Below are 19,662 nucleotides of genomic sequence, written 5' to 3'. Positions count from 1 at the left end.
AAAAAATTATCGTTATCGGACATTATCGGCGATACTTTTATCGTTTAACTTTTTTTTGATTTATCGTTATCGCTTTAGGCATTTTTCGTTTATCGATTATCGTTAGGCCTATCGCTTAACTGACAACTGAGTTACCGCGCCCAACACTGGGCCGTGGGCCTAGCTAGATTTATGTTTCATTTGTAACGTTAGTTTAACGACCGAACAAACTTCGGCTTCGGATTTTCGAAAAAATAAATCCAAGCTGGCATCACAAAGTTTTTCATTTAGAACAGTGGTTTTAAACTGAGGGGCGTGAAGATTCTCCAAGGGGGGCACGAACGTAGATAGGCTGTTGTACTAGTTACAACTAATATACAGTACTAACTTACTGTATTGTAGGCTACAAGTCATGGACAGAAATATTGGTAACATCTTACGGTTCTTACTTTGTATCACGGACCAGGGTTATTAAGTGGTTCTGTGACCTGGTTTTGGCTTTAGTTACCAGCATTTATATTCTTGGAGTTTTTGTTTAGTTTATTGTTCGATAACCATGGCTGTTTGTGACGTTCTTTTGTGTGAAAATGGACTTTCTGCACTTGCAAATGTAAAGACACAAGCTCGGAAGAACCTATACTGTGAACCTGACATGCGATGTGCATTGTTTTCAACAAGCTACGAATTAAATTGCTGTCTTCAAAAAAGCAGCTACGGTACGTCCTTCTGTTGTGGTATCTAGATTGCTATGGTATTATTTTATGCGTATTGTGTATAATTGTACCGTACTATTCTCGCAACAGACAAAATAAAAGATTTCTCTCTCTTTCTCCTCCACATTAATGCGAAGACAAGTAGACTGTGTTCCGATAGCTCAATTGGTTTACTTCGTGAAAAAGTAGCTTCAAGATCAAGCGGCGCTTGTTCGACTCTCGGGGTATGCGCTTGAGCAACGCATTATAAGGACTGCTCTTCATTCAGCGGCACCTAATGGATGGAACAATTCCCTGGCAACAACACTTTAACAATCGGAAAACTTCACTCTGTCAATCTCGGTAACCGGCCCTGCGTCAAAAGCTTCTAAAAGTATGCGAAACTACCAGGAATAACCTATCACTGAACGTTTCAAATGTATAGCAATACAACATTGCTTGGACTTCGAAACAAAACGAAATTCCATGCCTGGAAACTTACTTTAAAACAAAACTATAAAGTTTTGCGTCGAAACGACACAAAATACATGGAAGTTTCGAAATGTCGTTGTTTGGAACTGGGTCGACTCAACCCATGGGTCGTTGCTTTTTTTAGAAGTGGCTACATTCCACCAGCTTTTAATTAAAACAAATTGTCTTTAAAACTATTCAACAGTAGGCTTATGCACTTATGCAGTATAAATTATTTCATCAGTTTGAAATCCTTTTAGGTATTTAAAAAATGAAAATGTACATGAACATTGAACGGTCAATGAAGAGATTTAAATATCAATAGAAATCAACAGCCATCCCAACTCTGGATCAATCGATTTTCATAAAAATAAATTATTTTTACATCAACTTTGGTGACATTTTTGGTGTAGGCCTAGTCTATACGTGATATTATTTTCAACTGATGATGCAACATATAAAGACAAAAAAAACGTCAAGTATTGGTAAAGAGATTACGATGGCACAAAAATTGGCAGAAAAATGTTAAAAATATCGACCACAAGGTAACCAAGCAATAAGCAGTCTTAAAAAAATAAGCAACCAAAGTAGAAGCAGTGCCTCTTCATCATAAGCATTGTAGGCTACACAAGTTTGCGGAAAACAACCAATGAACAATACTCAACTTCACAATAAATTCGATTTTAGATTAGATAGGTTTTAAATAACAATTCGATTTATTGAATACTTGGACGAGATATAAAATACTTCTTGCAATAAAGAAATACTGTAAAGTCTAAAAATGCTGAAGTAGGCTAACTGCAGAGTATTTTGCTTTTAGGCTAGGAGTAGCTAGAAAATTCAACAAACTTTGATAAAAACTTTCACATGATTGCGTTGTCAATGTTAAAACAACCCCCACTAGTGGGGAATGAAGACTTTACCGAAATTAGATAGTGATAATTATGACACTAGCCTTTTGTTTGGTTGCACAAACCAAGAGTAATTAGTCCATTGGGCTCACAACTATTTTAAATTCAAGTAATTCATTCAGTGATGTATAGCTTCAGTAAGCCTTATATAGGCCATGCAGAAAACGTAAATAGTATGGTACGTAAAAAAAAGGGAGTAGCCTTCGTTAATATTTTCATCTGGGTTCTGGGGGATCATTTTATCATGGCAGATATTGAAGAGAAAATTACAATAAATAAATTTTGTAGTACCTCATGGCTCCCCCTAGTTTATCTGTCGTTCGCCATGAGCGACGTAATGATTTTGTGCAGTACGGATGAAAAATGATCTGTAGGTAAGAAATGTATTGATAATGTTATTACAAAGTAATAGGTACGCAGGAGATGAAAAGGTGGCGAAATAATACTGGGTAACAATTTGACTACACCTGCCTGCTATCACTTGGAAGATTAACGATCTAATTTCAAAGTCTTTATTTCCGCAAGAGCGCGCTCCATAGCTTCTTTTGTTGTGCGATCAGCCAAAGCAGTCTGTCGCAACTGCAACATTTCGATCATTGAACTTTCGGTTGGTGACGTTGTACATTTTTTCTTATACAAAGTTTTTCCTTGATTAACGACAATAGGGCTACGAGCAATTACGCCTTTAGTTGTGAAAAAATGCAGCGGTTTTCGTAAGTTAGAAAACGATTCAAGTGTTTCGCTGGAACTTGTCACACTTTTAATTTTATTCGATTCGCCTGAGTGGATACTTGCGTCCGCTTCAAGATCTTTGTGATCGTGGTCTGATGGAAACTTCGTCATGACATCAATGGTTTTGGAAAAAGAGATAAACTTTACTGTTGGGGAAGTTCCCGTATTTGTATTTTTAGTCTCAGCTGAGCAAGAAGCTGGAAGTTCTGAAGACAGGTCTGACTCGTCAGTTTCAAACGTTCGCTTATTAAAATTGGTTTCCACAGTTGATTTTACAGCCATGCTTCTTTCATCATCACATTCATCTCCAATGAAGCTAGAGTTTGTGTCATTTTTCTCCACCGTTGCGCTTGAAGTCGCAAGGAGAAGCTCATCTTGACTTGCGGCTCCTACAGAGTAAAATAAATAAATGCGACAGTGACGTTCATCAAAACATGATGTGATTAAACAGAAAACTTATATTTTTGCTTCCTTTTACGTTACTTGGTTGTAGTAAGATTTTTTTTGCGGTAGTGCGCTTTTTGTACAAGTAAAAATGAAACTTAATAAAATTTAATACATAACGCGTGGACGTCGCTATAATAGCATCTGGACTGGAAGCCAAACGCTAGCCCTCATCTTGCACGGCAAACAGGATTGCCATAACGGTGGTTTTAACGCCAACGCTTACAACGTAACACCTTCGGTTTTGTTTCTCGGCAGCCGATTTGTAGCAAGAATTGACAGCGATAGACACGTGTTTCGCCCATGAGGCTGGGCTCATCAGTATCGCACCGTAGTGTTAAACTGTTTTATTTGCATCAACAGCGCACGGGTACAAATAATTGACACAGCGAGAGAGCACAAACAAACATAGCCAGGTCGAAGACTTTCAGAAATCGGCCTGCCACACCCGGCGGCGGCGGGGAGCGGCGTGATTTAGGGGTGACGATGCACCCGGAGGGGTAAGTCCACCAGCTTAGGTCGCGGGGGCCAGGCTGGGGAGTCGAGGTACCTGTGGAGGGAGAGTGTGGATCGAAAACGTTACATGACCCGTCCGCAAATTTAGAATGGCGGAGCGGGCCAGGGAGACAGGCTCTTTCTGCATTGCCCAGAAATATGGCCTGCGACGGGCCGGGCGACCCGTCGCGTGTGGACGCTGGAACCGGCAGTAATTGACCGCCGGGCGGCGCCCACGTCTCCCTCACGCGACCTCGGCGCAGGTACTTGACTCTTATACCCGGTCTGCCAGTAGGCAGAGCGGATAAAATTGGGGTCTACCACGAGAAAGAGAGTCAACTATTTAAGGATAATTTGGCTCTCGTGGCAAACAAAATTCAAATAAAAATGTGGAGCAGAGGCTCGATTAATCAATAGAAACAAAAAATATAGGTGGGAATGTAATACATACTCACTGGAGAAGAGTAAGCTTTGATTCGGCGAGCACGGATGTGCACTGGCCAGACGTTGAGGCAGGCTCGCCCAGCTGGGTCGGGGAGGCTAGCGATTGAAACTAGAGGCACTGATAGGCTACATTACCAGGAAAAAGTAGAAAATTGGGGTGGAAATTTTGAGGCTGCATCGAGTTGATCAGGGAATCGTGTTGATCAATGCGTTGAAAGCAGAGCGAGGTTGATCCGAGCGGGCAAGAACAGCGTTACAAGGCGAAGGCAGCGTAAGATAATTCGAAACAATTGATTGATTAATACATAGAGATATAGTGATGATTGAAGTTACTTAATTGCTGTTAAACCAGTCTCGATTCACAATGTACATTAGACATTTTATTCCTTTCCTTTGTTCATTTTTGAATGCTTGGGTTTGATGAGACTGGAGCGTTATAAAAAAGATGACACTGGTTTATAGACATAAGGTGATGATATAAGGTGATGAATTTTAAGACAATTGATATAAGGTTATGACGTCTAAACGGTTTGCTGTCTTGCGCGCTCGGATACTTACTGCAACGTTTCTGTTATTGGGGAATAAGTTTCTAGCGTTTGGCTTCTAGTCCAGATGCTATTATAGCGACGTTCACACGTAACGCCATGGAGAAGTTGGCCTAACTCGCTTTAAAGACATTGCATGAAACACCCAAATAACTTAAGGTACATATTTCACCAGTGCGACCTAGTTCGCAACTACGGAACTTGACGCTGAGAGGCATTTCGTGCATGTGATAGTCATCTTACAAATGATGGAAGATAGAAGATGTTTATAATGGAAAACAGAGACACTTATTAACCAACAATGACAGCGAAATTGTCGTTTAAAGAAAAAACAAAAAATACCTGCCAGCGACGGCAATGCATTGGACAAATCCTTAGAACATTTTTCTGTTAGGCTGTTTTCTGTTTAAATTAGGCTCCCGGGATGAAGTAACTTCTTGTAAGTGAAAATCGTATGCTTGAGTTTAGGTAACATGAAGTTTTTAAACGTAAACTCACTTTAAAGCAAAGAAAATTTGGCAAAAGTTGTATAGTACTCCCACTTAAAACATGATCTGATCCAAAAAGTTGAACTTTCACTGGTGAAAACCGCAGAGGATTTTCTCGAAACGTAACGTGAAGAGCTACAAGGAGCACTTGAAAGTTAGCGCCTTTTCTCATTGTTCAACGATGACATGACATTTTCTTTCAAGCTTCACCGAGTCTTGGTATATAATTTCGCCCACATTGTTTCGCTTAGCATTGAACAATTTGGAAATGCTAATTTCGACGTAAAATATACAGCGCTTGCTCATTCAAGCGAAATCAACGAGGAAGTGCCTTTGTGCACCTACGTGGCACATTGTAACGCACCTTGATCGTCAGTTTCTTCCAATTCAACATCACCGGTGGGCTCGGGCACTGAAGTAACGGTTGGCTGACTACCAAAGAACACGGAACGTTTTGAAGGCTGAAAATGACCCGGATGCCGCCAAGAGTGACGATCACAAAAGCTAAAAATAAAGTGAAAGTATTGGTAGAGTTATATCATTTTTACGTTGGTTCTAAGCTTTTTTACGTAGTTTTATTGCGGTTTAAGAAAGTGGTCTCTCTATTTTTAAAAGAGATGTCACGTAACCATTTATGGCTAGAATCCGCCTAGTCTTGAGTAAAATCGACGGCATGGCAATGCCTTACCTCAACAAGTTGTGAAAACAATCTCATAAAATCTTTAAAAATACATCTCCACAGAGAGATTGCGCAAACAAACACTTTTAAAGATGAGGAAAGTGAAATATACTGTAGTGTGTTGTAATTGCGGAAAATTATACGTTTTTTCGTACCACGTGACTTTCAGAAGTCACTTTTAAAACTGAAGTAGCACAAGAGCTTGGGATAAACAGAAATAACTTAAAAACATTCACAGGTGAAGAGCGTTTATTTCGCCCCCTAACATCCTGTAAATAAATATATAAGCTTCCATATTATTTGTATATATTGTACATAGCCTGCTTGATCCATTAGAACAGAGAAACTACATCATATACGCAAACACAGTCCTGTAAAAAACTAAGAAAACTGTTTTAGGGGGGTGGGCTACAGCCTACGGCTCATTACGATTAAACAGCTACTGTAGTTTAAAATCGTTTATGGCTTTTTATTGAAAACTACTGTATGTCTATGAACACAAAAATATTTGAAACACCTTTTAATGCGTAGAAATGATCTTGTGCGTGCAAATTAGATGTTAGAATGAATACAAGTGGTAAAAACTTTTGATGTATAAGTAACATTAATATAAAACTTTTGACAGGTTAACACCCCAAGTAGACTAAAGGTTGTCCAAGGAAAAATACAGCTTCTAAATATCTAGAAGGAAACCGACAGGGTTTCCGCTTCATAATAAACACAATAAGTGTTTCTGACACTGCTAGAATAATGATAGGGTGTCTCACCGACAATATTGTGACGACGTTGCAATTGCCACTGTTACAATAAAAATTGAAATATCCCTTGGATTATCATGCGTACAATTGCGTCTTCATTCTTTTTCAACATTTCCAAAAAGAAATTGAACAACGAAATGTATTATGAAAGTGCTTTTGTGTGCCACGTATGAATAGCAAATTTTTATCGCGTTGACATACGAAATGCCAGGGTTAGCCAAAACTAAAGCCTTCCAGTAATACACGTGAATTAAAAGTAAGTCTTCACCGCCTGACAAAAACAAATACTTTTACATTGCATCTATCTCCAATGATGTTCATTCGAGATAAAAGTAAAGTGAAGGATTTTGTACTCCGGGTTTTTTATAAGGTTCTTCTGTTCAGCTTAACAAAAAAAACCAAATCTCATGGACTTCGTTCTCACAGAAAAGCGGCAACCGTCAATAACAAAATATAAAAGTGAAAAGGAGCCGGTGTTCACTTTCCCATTGTGTTAAATCGATCATTTGCTTCACAATGTAACTTTCTATTAACTAAATTACAAGTTTTTTTGTAAACAGGGATGTGAAAAGAATGCTGGCCAGGGTTACACTACCCATCATCAAAGACCTATTTCTAAAAAATAGACTTCTTGTTTAATATCACTTAACGGGGTCTGAATGCGTGTTCTTGTGAATGACGACTGACTCAGACAGTAAATCAGTAGTTTTTTTTACATTGATTCAACGTTTGTAGACCAATGTAAAAAGCGACTAATTTGCTATCTGGGGAATCACAAGGTTAACCCCAGCCCTTGCCGAACAGCGCATGGGAAATACAACTGCAGTTGCAAAATGTTGAACAGTATTAAAACTGGCAAAATCCCTTATTTTGATCGATTTTACCTTGCATTGCAACTTAGTGTCAATTTAATAAATGGTGTTCAAAGCATGGGTTGCTTTATTTGCTATTTTTGAAAGTGATTGACCTAATTTTTGTAGAAAAAGAAAATTGTTTTTACATAGTGTAGCTAGCTGTTGAAGAACCCCATGTAAGTAAAATCTAAGCTAGGCCTATATGGATAAATGCTAAAAAATGAAACGAGTGGGCAGGCATGGGCACTATCATGTGCTAGCCACATTATCATTTTGAACCTGAAGAAAACTTAAGTGAAAAATAATTTCGTTCAAAACAGTGTCGTCTCACAGGTACAGTGATTTTTTTCAATTTCACGCAAATTTTCATCAGCACGAACTGACGAACTTTACTTCGAACAAAAATTGCGATGAATCTTGTCACAAACTTAACCATATTTTACCTGAAATCATCTCAGAAACCAATGCATGCTACAGTTGTTACACACATGCAGCGCAAGAATAAACTACCAAAGTGAAACTATTCTACCATCGCTGAATTTGTTCATTTTCTTTGAAGGTTAATCAATGATATTTCTGAAAGAACTGAACTATTCTACAAGGGATTGCAGTGACGCTTAACGCTGCATAGCCGCACCTGGAGTTGCTGCGCCATGCAATTTAGTTATTTAAGAAAGGAAACTGGATATTTGTAATCACTCGTCCGTGACTACATTGTCGTGCAACTTTGACAAACAAATATAAGTTTGCCCGCGCAATCCATTCAAAAGGTAAGGCTTGCGTTAAGGGCGTTGCCATCCTATTCGGGATAATGACAGCCACGTTACGTGATGAGTGGCGAAACACACCTTTCGCTGACATTTGGGTTGTCTTAAAAAAAGAACCAAAGTTGCTTACTGAAGTTGTGGATGCAAATAAAATAACATGCCTTAAACTTTTTCATTAATTTTGTATTATTCTGATTAGCCAAATTTACATTTCGTTATTCTTCTATTATAAATATTTCACCACTTTTACGCTTATTTTATTCTGACGGTAGTTTCTGAAGTCAAACGAAAACCTGCAGCTTCGAGCTACCATGGGCAACATTCTACTCGCAATTTTCAAGTTTTGTACCACCAATCTACTCCGCAAATAAAATAACACATAAAAATATCAACTTGTAAACCATGTTCATTAAGGCTGTGTTCCAAGAAGCTCCAAGTCGTGTTTACCTTATCACATGCAAAAAAATATTTTCCTAGAAAAAGCCTAACCATGGCTATGTAGACTGCAAATATAGGCCATTTTCAAGTAACCATGGTTACAGCAGCTAATGTCTTCAATCAAGAAGATCACATCCATTCATAGCATTTTCTATTTGTCAATAGTGTGTCTGAGGCGAAAAATGAAGATAGCCTACTAACTAACGATTAACTAACTCGCCAACGAAGGAGAAAAGATGGGAAAGCCTTAAAAGGTTTGAAACGTGCATAGATAGTTGATTGATCTGATTTTTATCCTCGGACTTGGAAAGCTTCTTTGAGAGCTATCCTGACAGTTTAGCATACTTGTAGAGGCGTTGAACCACTTCAGCACGCCCGGTCACGAAGGTTGACAGAGTGGAGTTTCTGCTTGTCGTTGAAATGTTGTTGCCTGGGAATTATTTCATCCACTTGATGCCGCTGAATGGAGAGCAGTCCTGAAATGCGTTGCTCAAGCGCGCACCTCCAGAGCTGAACCAGCTTTGCTTGATCTTGAGTCCAGCGCGTAACCACTGAGTTAACGGGGCGGACTAGTAAAATAGATGGCCGTAGCTATCTAGGCCGCAAAACCCAACAGTAAACAACAAAAATCTTTTTAATGCATTTCCTCCTTATCCAATTACCTCTTATCGCATGATTCTTTAACTGTGTCTAAATTATAAGACACAAATTAAGCTAAGATGGATGTGTTCTCTATATAAGCTACTTGTTGCAATAAAATGAAACCACTATCATGGCAATCAGGAAAAAAACTAACCAACAGCAGCTAACGCATTTTCCTCGTGTGTTAATAGAAACTTATTTCATTCAAAGCAAACAAAAATTCCTCGAAACGATATGTTTCAACAATTCGAAATATATTCCCGGGTATAATTCTTATTCAAAAAGCTGCTCCTTGACCAAACTTTAAACCTATCGGCTTTGCATTGACGCCATGTCGACTAGAGGTAAAATAAGTTTGAAAATTATGTGCTAATTTGCATTCATCAAATGCTGGTATTTGCAGAACAATCTAATCTCTAACATAAGTCATTTAAAGAATCGACTTATAGTAGCATCTTCAGCTTATTCAATTGATTAAACAGTTTACAGCAAAACATGTTGAATTTCGATTTTGCAACTGATATTGCTAAATGTCACGTGGAAGCTTAATTCAACTTTTAACCAAAACTAACATTACATTTACGTTAGTTAACGTGATTTCGTGTTGACTAAAACTCACATCAACAGAGACGATCGTAGGCACTCACCTTTTGCAGACACCCTGAAGCCATGTATCAATAGATTTGAAATGATACGTCATACTATGATAGCTGGTGCTCTCAAATCGATAAGAATCAAAAATCTAAACAAAGATGAATCATAAAAAGCATGAGATATAAAACGCTTCAATTTATTGGTGATTTTGGTAGGCAGACCATGAGAGTTAGCTTGGATTTTTTACGTACAATTACCGACCCTATTTAGGCCACAATTTGATGTCCTTTTTGCAACTGTATAAGGTTATTCCAACATTTTATGACGTTTTCATTTATGCCCCCCTCCCCCACCTCAAAGGCGCTATATGACTCTTAGATTTTGAACGCTCAAACATGCACTCTTATTCCAAATGTAGCTTACTGCGTCTTTGGAATTAGTTTTATATCAGATGCACGAATACAAAATGTTTGTAAAAGGTCAGAATAAAGGAATTTTCTTAATGTCAAGGAAAATTTTACGAATACAAATCACGTGAAGTTCACACTTTACTTTGGGAAACGTGTCTTAATCAATAGAGAAGGGTCATAGATTGGAGTTTTTGTGTGAAGCAAGATATATAGACTAGTGAGTAGAGAAAAGGTTACACTTCCTTCAAAGACAACGGTGTGACTATTGTTGCATGTATGTCCAAAGTGTGTGTTGTATCAAAGCACAAGATAAATCAAAAAGTTTGGAAATTGTTTTTACACAAGTTAAATAAGTTGTTCGGTCGGCATGCCGATTTACAATATTTCTTTTTTTCGAGTTAGCGGTGATGCAAACAAGACACACCAAATAAGCCTAGCCCGATGCAACATACCAACAATGCGATGCTGTTTTACGTCGCGCATGTACCCAAACTTTTTTATGAACTTTACGCTGACTGACACAAATCCAGTAGCGTGCAATAGGCCAAATTTTATAAAATATTTATCTTGGCCCTTAGTTCTTTTAGTGCAATCGCAAAGAGGCGTAGTTGAGCATAGTAATTCTTTTAACCTTAAAATAACGTTTACGTTTCTCCAGAGTATGCGCGGTAGCAAGCAGTAGAGCTTGTCTAATGTCTACGTTCTATCAGGAAGCCGTGAATGGTGCTGGCGAGAAAAGATCGCTGAGCTGAAGTTGGTCTCATGATTCAAAGTACAGCACTGTTTGGGGATGAGTGTTGCTTGGAAAATGAAAAAATGTCAAGTGCTCTTACGAGCTGTAGTAGCTAGCAGAAAGGATACTGGCTCTGAAAAAACGAACATAGCTTGGGAACTACAGCACTTTAATATCTCTTCAAAAGTAGTTTACTTTATAAACAAATATGTAAAATAAAGTAACAAAAGTTTAGACGGCGACTGAATAGTGAATATAACAAAACTGTATGTAAAGTACAACATATAAAAAGTTTTGTTTTTCAATAAGTAAAGCCTGTTTGTTTTAATTCTTGTTTAAGTTTTAATAAGTTTTAATTAAGTAAGTAAAGCCTGTTTGTTTTAATAGTTAACACTGTTAAACAAAATTTTACGAAAAGTAATCAGCAGTTGAAGCATATACCTTTAGCCCAATTGAATAGGCTTGGTAGACGAAAAACAGCATCACATTACAACACAATAGACTAAACTAAACGCGGGAAACTTTAGAAACGGGAACTTGTTCAACTGATTGGTTGAGTTTCTCGAAATCTACGTCGTTTTGTTGTCTTTGAATGATGTGAAATCGTTGATGTGGCGCAAAGGGTGAATGCCTGATCTGGCAGGAATGCGTGAGCTTTGCCACGAGGTGTGACGCAAACACAACACGCACGTTGGGATTTTTGAGCACCACTCCGCTAGTTGTCAAATAAAAGTTCTGCCTACAGTTTCAGCAGCAACCAACCATTTTTCGAAGAGTTGCATAGCGACTGTGACGGAAACCAATGCGTCTCCAGCAGCAAATCAGCTTCCATAACAAATATAAGTATTTTAAAGCCAGAGACAAAACAGAGTGGTGATATCCTTGTATTGGGGAGACGAAAACTGGTGTATTGACATTAGACTCGACTGAACAGCGTAAGTTGCCAATTCAATTTTCAACGGACATTGGATTTTCATTAACTTACAAGAATGCACTTGACTCTTGAGGGACGCGTATTGTATGTAAAATAAACAATGTGGAATTCTGGTTTGCAATGTGCAGTATTTTACCTGCACTCGCCCTCTATGCCACCGTGCTCCAATTGTCTTGATCCCATCGCCAAGCCAAACTTCAACATGGACCAATTTGTGGGGTTGAGAGCGCACTGAAATAAACTTAAGTTAATTCCACGTGCGCTAACAAAACTTGGCTATCCCATGGAACAGAAAGAAATTTGACGTTTGGATGAACGCATTGTATTGTATTACAAATGAAAAAATCTTACTCTTTTGGTTGAAATAGACACCCGAGATAAAGACTAAGTCCCCAGGCTTCATCCCTTCCTCACGGCTGACAACAACAGGAAGGGTGTCAAACATGTAAGCCTGGTTCCACGGACCAATCCGGAAACCAAAGTCCTTGCTTAAATCTCGAAGCACACGTCGAATGAGACCACAGCAGTCCAAGAAAAGATTAGAATTGTAATCGACGCCTAAAACACACGAGATTGATGGAGTGATAGCTTGGAACTGCCACATGTTTGTTGAAAGTTCTCTGTTCCAGCCGTCGTAGGCTAGGCTACATATATAGCAAAAAGTTGTTACGGTATTAAGTGCACGAACGTCATGGATTGCTTGTGGGTCGGCAGCTGTGACCTCACACCAATATTAAATCTTCCAAAAAGTTCGGGTAGGCACCGGAAAATTTTATAACTTTTAAAGTAAGCTACACTGCCCTCAGGCAAAGTGACGCATTTGCTGCTATGAAGTTGAGGCAAGGTTCACAAAAGACACGAATTTTGAGTGACACTTGTGATGGCAATTAGCTTTACTCAAGTTAATGTCGCTTTTTGTCTCATAGACAAGTTAGCGAAATATAATGAGTGGTTGATGACAGACAAACGTTTCTGCGTCGCTGATGATTGCTAGTTTGCCTTCATTCCGTAAGACAAAGTATCCATAACTTTGTCAATTCTTCGTAGAAACCTAAAGGAAAGCTAAGAAAATATACATTAATCGGCACTCAAGCCAGTTAAAACAGACTGTTCTGTCACAATCTGGGAAGGATAAAATAACACATGCACGCGCGCACGAAGCACGTTTTGCAAACCGAGAAAAAAGCCTTATTTTTCACGGAATCTTTACCATTTCGATCAATCATCTAACTAAAGTTTCGATTGGTTGAAAATAAAGCAAGACGCGATTTGGTACTTTTTGCCGAAGTTATCTTAACTACAACATAATTAAAAACATAGAAAAGAAAGGATATCTACGTGAGTTACATACTTTTTAGTTAATAGATCAATCGTTCGATTTTAAAAGCAATGTTGTACAATGGACTCTAATTTCAAGTGACAATTCCTACATATTCAATGCGTTACACAAAGCGAGAGCATAATCTGCTAAATCGCATCACACAATATTTGTCCCAACAAAGTGACAAGCCCCATCAGCCTAAGTTCTCACAAAAAGCATGTGCATTACGTGGTAGTCGACCCTCGAAAAAACAAAGTGGTAAACGGTTCATTCCACACAAAACGCCTCTCGTCTACGTGTCGCGTCCTTTGGTACAAGTTTCTAACCTAATTGAACTGTGACCATTGAACCGAATCCACAATTTGCCAAGAATTTTTTTGCAACACAAATGTTATGTTTGTCAGTTCTTAGGATCAGGTTGCTTGCCAAAATGCTTTTATCTCTTTATTTAGTTTTTATTCTCGAATAGAGCATACTTGCGGTGTATTGGTACACAACGCTGACGAACCAATGCTTCGTCTTAATTGTTTGGTGGATCCATCGGCTGAGGTTAAAAATAGAAAAAAATCGGTTTTGATTGATGGAGTTATTGCATATGAATTCGAAGTAAGCCGCCCGTGGGTTGGTGGAGTTTTGTAACGCCAAGTTGTGCCAAGCAGTTTCCTTCCTTGATTATGCTCTAAATCTCCTCGCATCCTATCCCAACCATTGTTTCGCCATCGACCGATCGTGTTCTGCTAAGAAACAGACGGTGCGGGCGCGCTCATCTTTTTCGTGACGAGCAACACGAACAGAGCGCTGAAAACTTTTGAAGAATTTTACACTTTTTTTTGCGCGAGAGCTACTTCTTTCTATGCTGACTTTGCATACAGACGCATGGGAAGCTGTTTTGCCAGAGGAAGTTGTTTTCGAAAATTCCAATCCACAAACCTATTTTCAGTGACACTTCCTGCCAAAAGCAGGTGTAATTGTCTCAATACAAATCTTCGAAGTGTCAAGAGAAAATGTACCATTACAATATTTTAAATCACATTTGGTAATATAAGCATATTGGTAATACATTTGGTGATCACATACAGTGCCAGAGCTTCCAGCATAAAAGTTAAGAGAACCAAATTCAATGAGAAACTCAATGCATCTAAACTTCGATCAGCTAAAGTTCTCAACTCTTTAACAAATACCGAACGATAAGAAGACACAATTCAAATTTGACAAAAAAATGAAACATACAAAGACATATTACTTCCAGGCTTATGATATTTCTTCTTGTAAGGTACACCAATGTATTTCTTGCAGCAATCTAGAAATTTCATTCGTAGCTCTTCCATTCGCTTGGGGTTGGAATTTCGTAGTTTTCGTACATTTTGTATCGCTGAGATTTCCTCCTGTTTAATTGAAGATTATCCTGTATAACTTTAATGAAACAACTCAATCGGAAACAAAGATTTGAAGGCATCATATGAGCTATTGTTTTTATAGCTTTTGACATAAACAAGCAATGACATCTTTGCAGTAAAAAAACAAAAAGCCAGAGAATTGGCATCGAGCGGACAGACAAATGATTGCAACAACAGCATTTTAATTTATTTGTTTCAATGAAAGAACATTAGGTCATGATAAAATCACATCTTGCCGATTCGTAATTGCAAATATTTAATTTTCCTAGCTAATGTTTCAGTGTTAGTCTGATAGCTTTCAGTGCAAACCATGATGTCAGTTCAAAACAGAGTGTGAAATACTATCCAGTTTGGCAAAATGAATTAGTCTAACCGTAAAAGAAATGACGTAATGCACAAATCCGAATCAATTGTGAGTGACTATTCTACGACTAACTAAAAAGCTTTGTATTAAGGTTTAGTACGAATACGTCAATTCTAAACTAATGCTATGAAGGATCAGTTGAGAGTTGCGGGTCAAACAAATCACTGCCAAGCAAAAAGCCGCTTGATATCAAAATCAGAACTGCTTTTTTCTGGTAGATTTTCGCTTACGCTTCCGCACAGTGGTTAGTTTCTAGTTATGATTTAATAAACGTACTGTTACGTCTATTTTTCATTATCTAACAAATATTCATGGTAAGAATGGAGCAATGCGTGGGAACGTTTTCATATTGAAATGTTCAATAATTGTTGTTTCTTCGATACTTTTTCATAAGTGGACCTCCACCAAAACAAAAGCTAAAAAGAAAACATAACCTTCACAAACTCATGAAGTAGACTTTAGCTTATGAGAAGTGGTCTACCTAACATAATGTCAGCTAAAACAAACGTTTTGGAGATTAGCAAGGTTCCAGACGCGATGTACCCAAGCAAATCTACCCTGTTTAGAATTCCTGCTCTTTGTACCAACTCGTCGTTTTGAAGGTAAAGTTCTGAGGAACTCGGGGCAATGAAATGCTTGAGACTGTTTTTCCGGGCATAGTTTGTGCGAAGTAGCTTAGGGGAGTTGGCCGCATCTTTACCAGACAGTGTTAGACAGGTGAAATCCAAACCACTGCAGGATAAAGATTAGGCAAACAACCATTTTCACAAAAAGGAACTCGCTGAAAAGCTGACTTTGTCGAACTACACAATCAACTCTGACAGAGAGGAACTTAACTGACAAACTGGTCGAGTAACAGGTGTGCCACGAGACGGCTTGCGCAATGAAAGTATAAACTAGAAAATTCACAACACGCAAAATAATCAAGCCTTGAAGAGCATGGGCTTATATACAGTTGCGAGGATTCAAATGCAGTCAGTCGTAACAAAATATAGGATACAGATTAAACTCCATGACAACCAATTCCGCAACAAAAGCCAAAAAAATCACCTGAAAATGAACACGCAAAAGATGAAAAATTACTGAAACGTTCAAAGGTGATCGTTTTCGACAATTAGAAGTCATTGATGTTACAAGAATAAGGGAAAAAATCGAAGTGTGATAACAAGCATCTGCGGAAACGCCATCTGCTTCTGCAAGTGTTCCTTTAGTTTTATCATTGTTTGAAATAGACCAAGAATAAATAAAGCAGTTGTTTGCTTTCCGATGCACCTTCACTATTGGCCCGAGGCAAGCTTTTAGGTAAGTGTCATCAGGCGGCTTGGAAATAATGTATCGCGACTTCATTGACCAAGCAATCAAAAACGCTTTGTTACTTGAAAAAAAAAAAACATTTTACCTGAACTTACAACCCTTGAAATTTAAAAGAGAAATTAAATATTTTTGTAAAAATACATACAAAGTAGCCATGCTCGCAAAAGTTGTTAAGATTGAAAACGTTATTTAAGCAATTTGCAGTGTAATCGACAATCCGGTGACAAGTGCACGCGGCAAAGCCTGAGCAGCTGCGTCCGCAAAAATTAATTTCTTAACCACATTTCCTGTATCTCGTGATAGTGAACAAAACAATGTAAGTTAAACATAGATGTTGGTTCGAATATTGCATATTTTAGTTAAGCGTATATGTTGATTGTTGAACAAATAATCCAATAAAAGAACTAAACATGAAATGTTAGGCCATTCATTTCTAATTTACACAATAGAAAATTAGTTAACTTATTTGTCTGAAATTGCTGGCCATTATACACGCTGCCTTATTTTCTATGAAGCTCATCAAAATCCTTAGAAATGTGCCCAGCCTTACACACAAATATCTTCGTGAGCTACGGAGCAGTTATTATCCACGCCAGCTTAGCCAACAATACAGCATTCACGTATCCTGGCAAGACCTTTCACTCACTTGAACGACAAAATTGGTCGTCGTCATGCTTGATCGTCTTGTAATGTAGCCGAGCCTAGAAACGCAAGAAAAAGCCGTTGCCGTGGCACATCCACCGTGGAACTGCTAATATGTGACGCGGCTTAAAGTACTTACCAGAATTGGAACGAGTTTCAAGAACATGATTCATATTTCGTACGGGTTGCTTGTCGACTTTAAAGTTAGAAAAGCTGCTTACGAAAACTTAAAACTAAGTGATGCAGATATCAAAAACTAAACTGTTCCTGAATTTGAAGTCAAAAACCACATTATAGTTAAACTAACGTTATATCACCATAGTTCGGTCTTTCTGAGGTTGACCTTAGTCTGGTCCATTTGAAGCAACCTTGTTGAAATTACGATATCGCAGAATCATCATTACCAGGCAGTATTAGAATGCATGAACAACAACGCTCCAAAACTGCCAGGAAAGATGAAATCGCGATCCGTCTGTTCAAGGTCCGTAGCAACAAAAGAACCTTTTTCCCTACCTTGTTACCCACAAACCGGAACCGTATTTATTTTCGTAAGATAAAGATAGACTACCACCTTTCTATATTCTCTTTGTCGATTCCCATTTGTTCCTTGAATTTCGAGACGAGAATGACGTCAATCCACACTGAGCACACAGCTTAAGCACACATGCTCTACGTAAATCGTATATCTTCCTATAGAAATATAAGTGAATAAAGAGAAAGAACGAGAAATCCCGCGAACGCAAATTGCCAAACAACCTTAAACTGGTTTGTTTTCTTTGACGTATGCTACGATCCGTGGGATATGACAAAGCGAACCAGAATGCTAATTCACGGTCACTCTGCATGGAGAGAGTTAAAGTAAACGACTGGGGGCGAAGTGTTGACTGTGATATCTATTCAATCGCGCTCTCAAAACGCAACCAATTTATTACTATCTGTGAAAACCACACAGGAACGCAGTTGAAGCTAACATCTGGGCCAGTTATGACTAGTTTCATCGAAATTGGAAAATGAGCAGTGATTTGATACTACCAAACGTTCTAATAACCAAAAGACAATAAAGACTCCAACAGAATCACACTCTTTGCTGATAGCCTTGTCATCAAAACGAAAGCGAATTACGGAACGAAATTGAGTCGGCAATCCTCGGGTTAGCGCAGCACAACCTAAAGCCTTTCTACGCTGATATAATCCACAGCGGGTTTTCGTCGTCGTGTGAGCCTCTGGGGCCGAGGGTCTATCCTTTTACCACCCCAGATTCACGATGTTCCCGGTTTTAAACAATCTTCAATTGAAATGATCAGCAGCTTTGCGCAAGATTGCGCTGTATTGAAAATTAAGACGCAGGGTCCTTACAGCAAACTCACCTTCATTCAATTATACAGCATTGTATGACCTTTTCTGTCTTTATAATTTTTTAAAGAGTGTCACTGTAACTATCATGTATAATTTTCTTAACTGATTTTTTTTTAACGAGAGTTTTCTAACAAGAAATAAAATCTATCTTTTTTATTCTAAGTTAATTGAAAAAACTTTACATACAAATTTATGCAAATCGCAATAATAGTTCAACTCTTCACTTAATCTGCGCTAACAAAGCTGTATCTTGTCTAACCGGTAATTACCGTTCTCTTCTGCGCGCATTACGGTTAGACTGAACGAACAGTTTAGTCTTACTTTGCCGCGTGTTGTAGATTGACCACGTGTTGCAAGCCATGAAATGACGAACACCATTTAGCCTGGCGACACAGACAACCAAAGCAAACAAAGTGCAGGCAAAATAGCGCGGGAACTAGAAGAACCCAGGAAGTGAAATCTTAACTTACATCGCTATTATGTAACTAAATTACTTCAAAACTTAGCTTCCCGCAGCTGAATATATGTTTCAAAAGAAAGAACGTAAAAACGTCGTACACTAAAGCATGCAAAAAATATATATATATCAGATCGGTGGTTCTCAACCTTTTCGTCTTGGTAGACCACTTTCCGTGCCTTCGAAGCGGTCGCGGACCCTTAAAAAAATTTTATCTGAACTTTTAGTAGCTATATTGAATCCCTTAATGGAATCCAATGTTTTATAAGTTTCGAAGCGACATAGAAATATTCTGAACTAGCGACGCACTTATGACAATTGATGGCGTCATTGACGAAGTTATGCCATCTTATGTTGGCAGACAGGATCAAAAAATAGTAATCTATAAGCTGATTTAATGTTTTTCTATAAATTTTATCAAAAACTAATAAAATTTTGGCAACCGTTACAAAGAACTTTTCTCTTTTTCCATTTGTAATAAATATTTCGTTGTAATCAGTCATGGTAAAAGTGTGAGTGCCGATACTAGCTTGCTGACTAACACTTGCACTTCTAAGTTAAGCATTGATCAACAAACCGCTGTCTCAAGAATTAAGTTGAACATAGCCTTACAAAAAAATCAACTCATCTACATTCTACAACTTACAGTATATGATTTTTTTTAGTTGAGAAACCAAACCTTAGTTTTAGTACAATGTCCTTGAAATTTCAAACGACGCACACTCAATTTTTAAATTTTGTAATCTATCAATCATGCTGTAAACTTGGAAATGTTGACAGACCCCCGGTTGAGAACCACTG

General features: G+C 38.2%; 1 protein-coding gene across 1 annotated transcript; it reads right to left on the bottom strand.

Moving 5' to 3' along the window:
- Positions 1-1,290: 1,290 nt before the first annotated feature.
- LOC145768722 (uncharacterized) lies at positions 1,291-17,739 on the bottom strand. Its single transcript, XM_082580301.1, has 7 exons — positions 17,620-17,739; positions 14,575-14,716; positions 12,362-12,568; positions 12,147-12,241; positions 9,987-10,081; positions 5,566-5,705; positions 1,291-3,174 (listed from the first exon to the last, which is right to left on the bottom strand). The coding sequence occupies exons 2-7, from the start codon at positions 14,657-14,659 to the stop codon at positions 2,543-2,545; spliced, it is 1,254 nt and encodes a 417-aa protein (XP_082436427.1). The 5' UTR covers positions 14,660-14,716; positions 17,620-17,739; the 3' UTR covers positions 1,291-2,542.
- Between the last annotated feature and the right edge of the window lie 1,923 nt (positions 17,740-19,662).

Source organism: Aplidium turbinatum, chromosome 4 (assembly GCF_918807975.1).
Source record: "Aplidium turbinatum chromosome 4, kaAplTurb1.1, whole genome shotgun sequence".
Lineage (NCBI taxonomy): Eukaryota > Metazoa > Chordata > Ascidiacea > Aplousobranchia > Polyclinidae > Aplidium > Aplidium turbinatum.
Note: the sequence above shows the minus strand (reverse complement) of the source record. Positions and strands in the feature narration are given on the sequence as shown.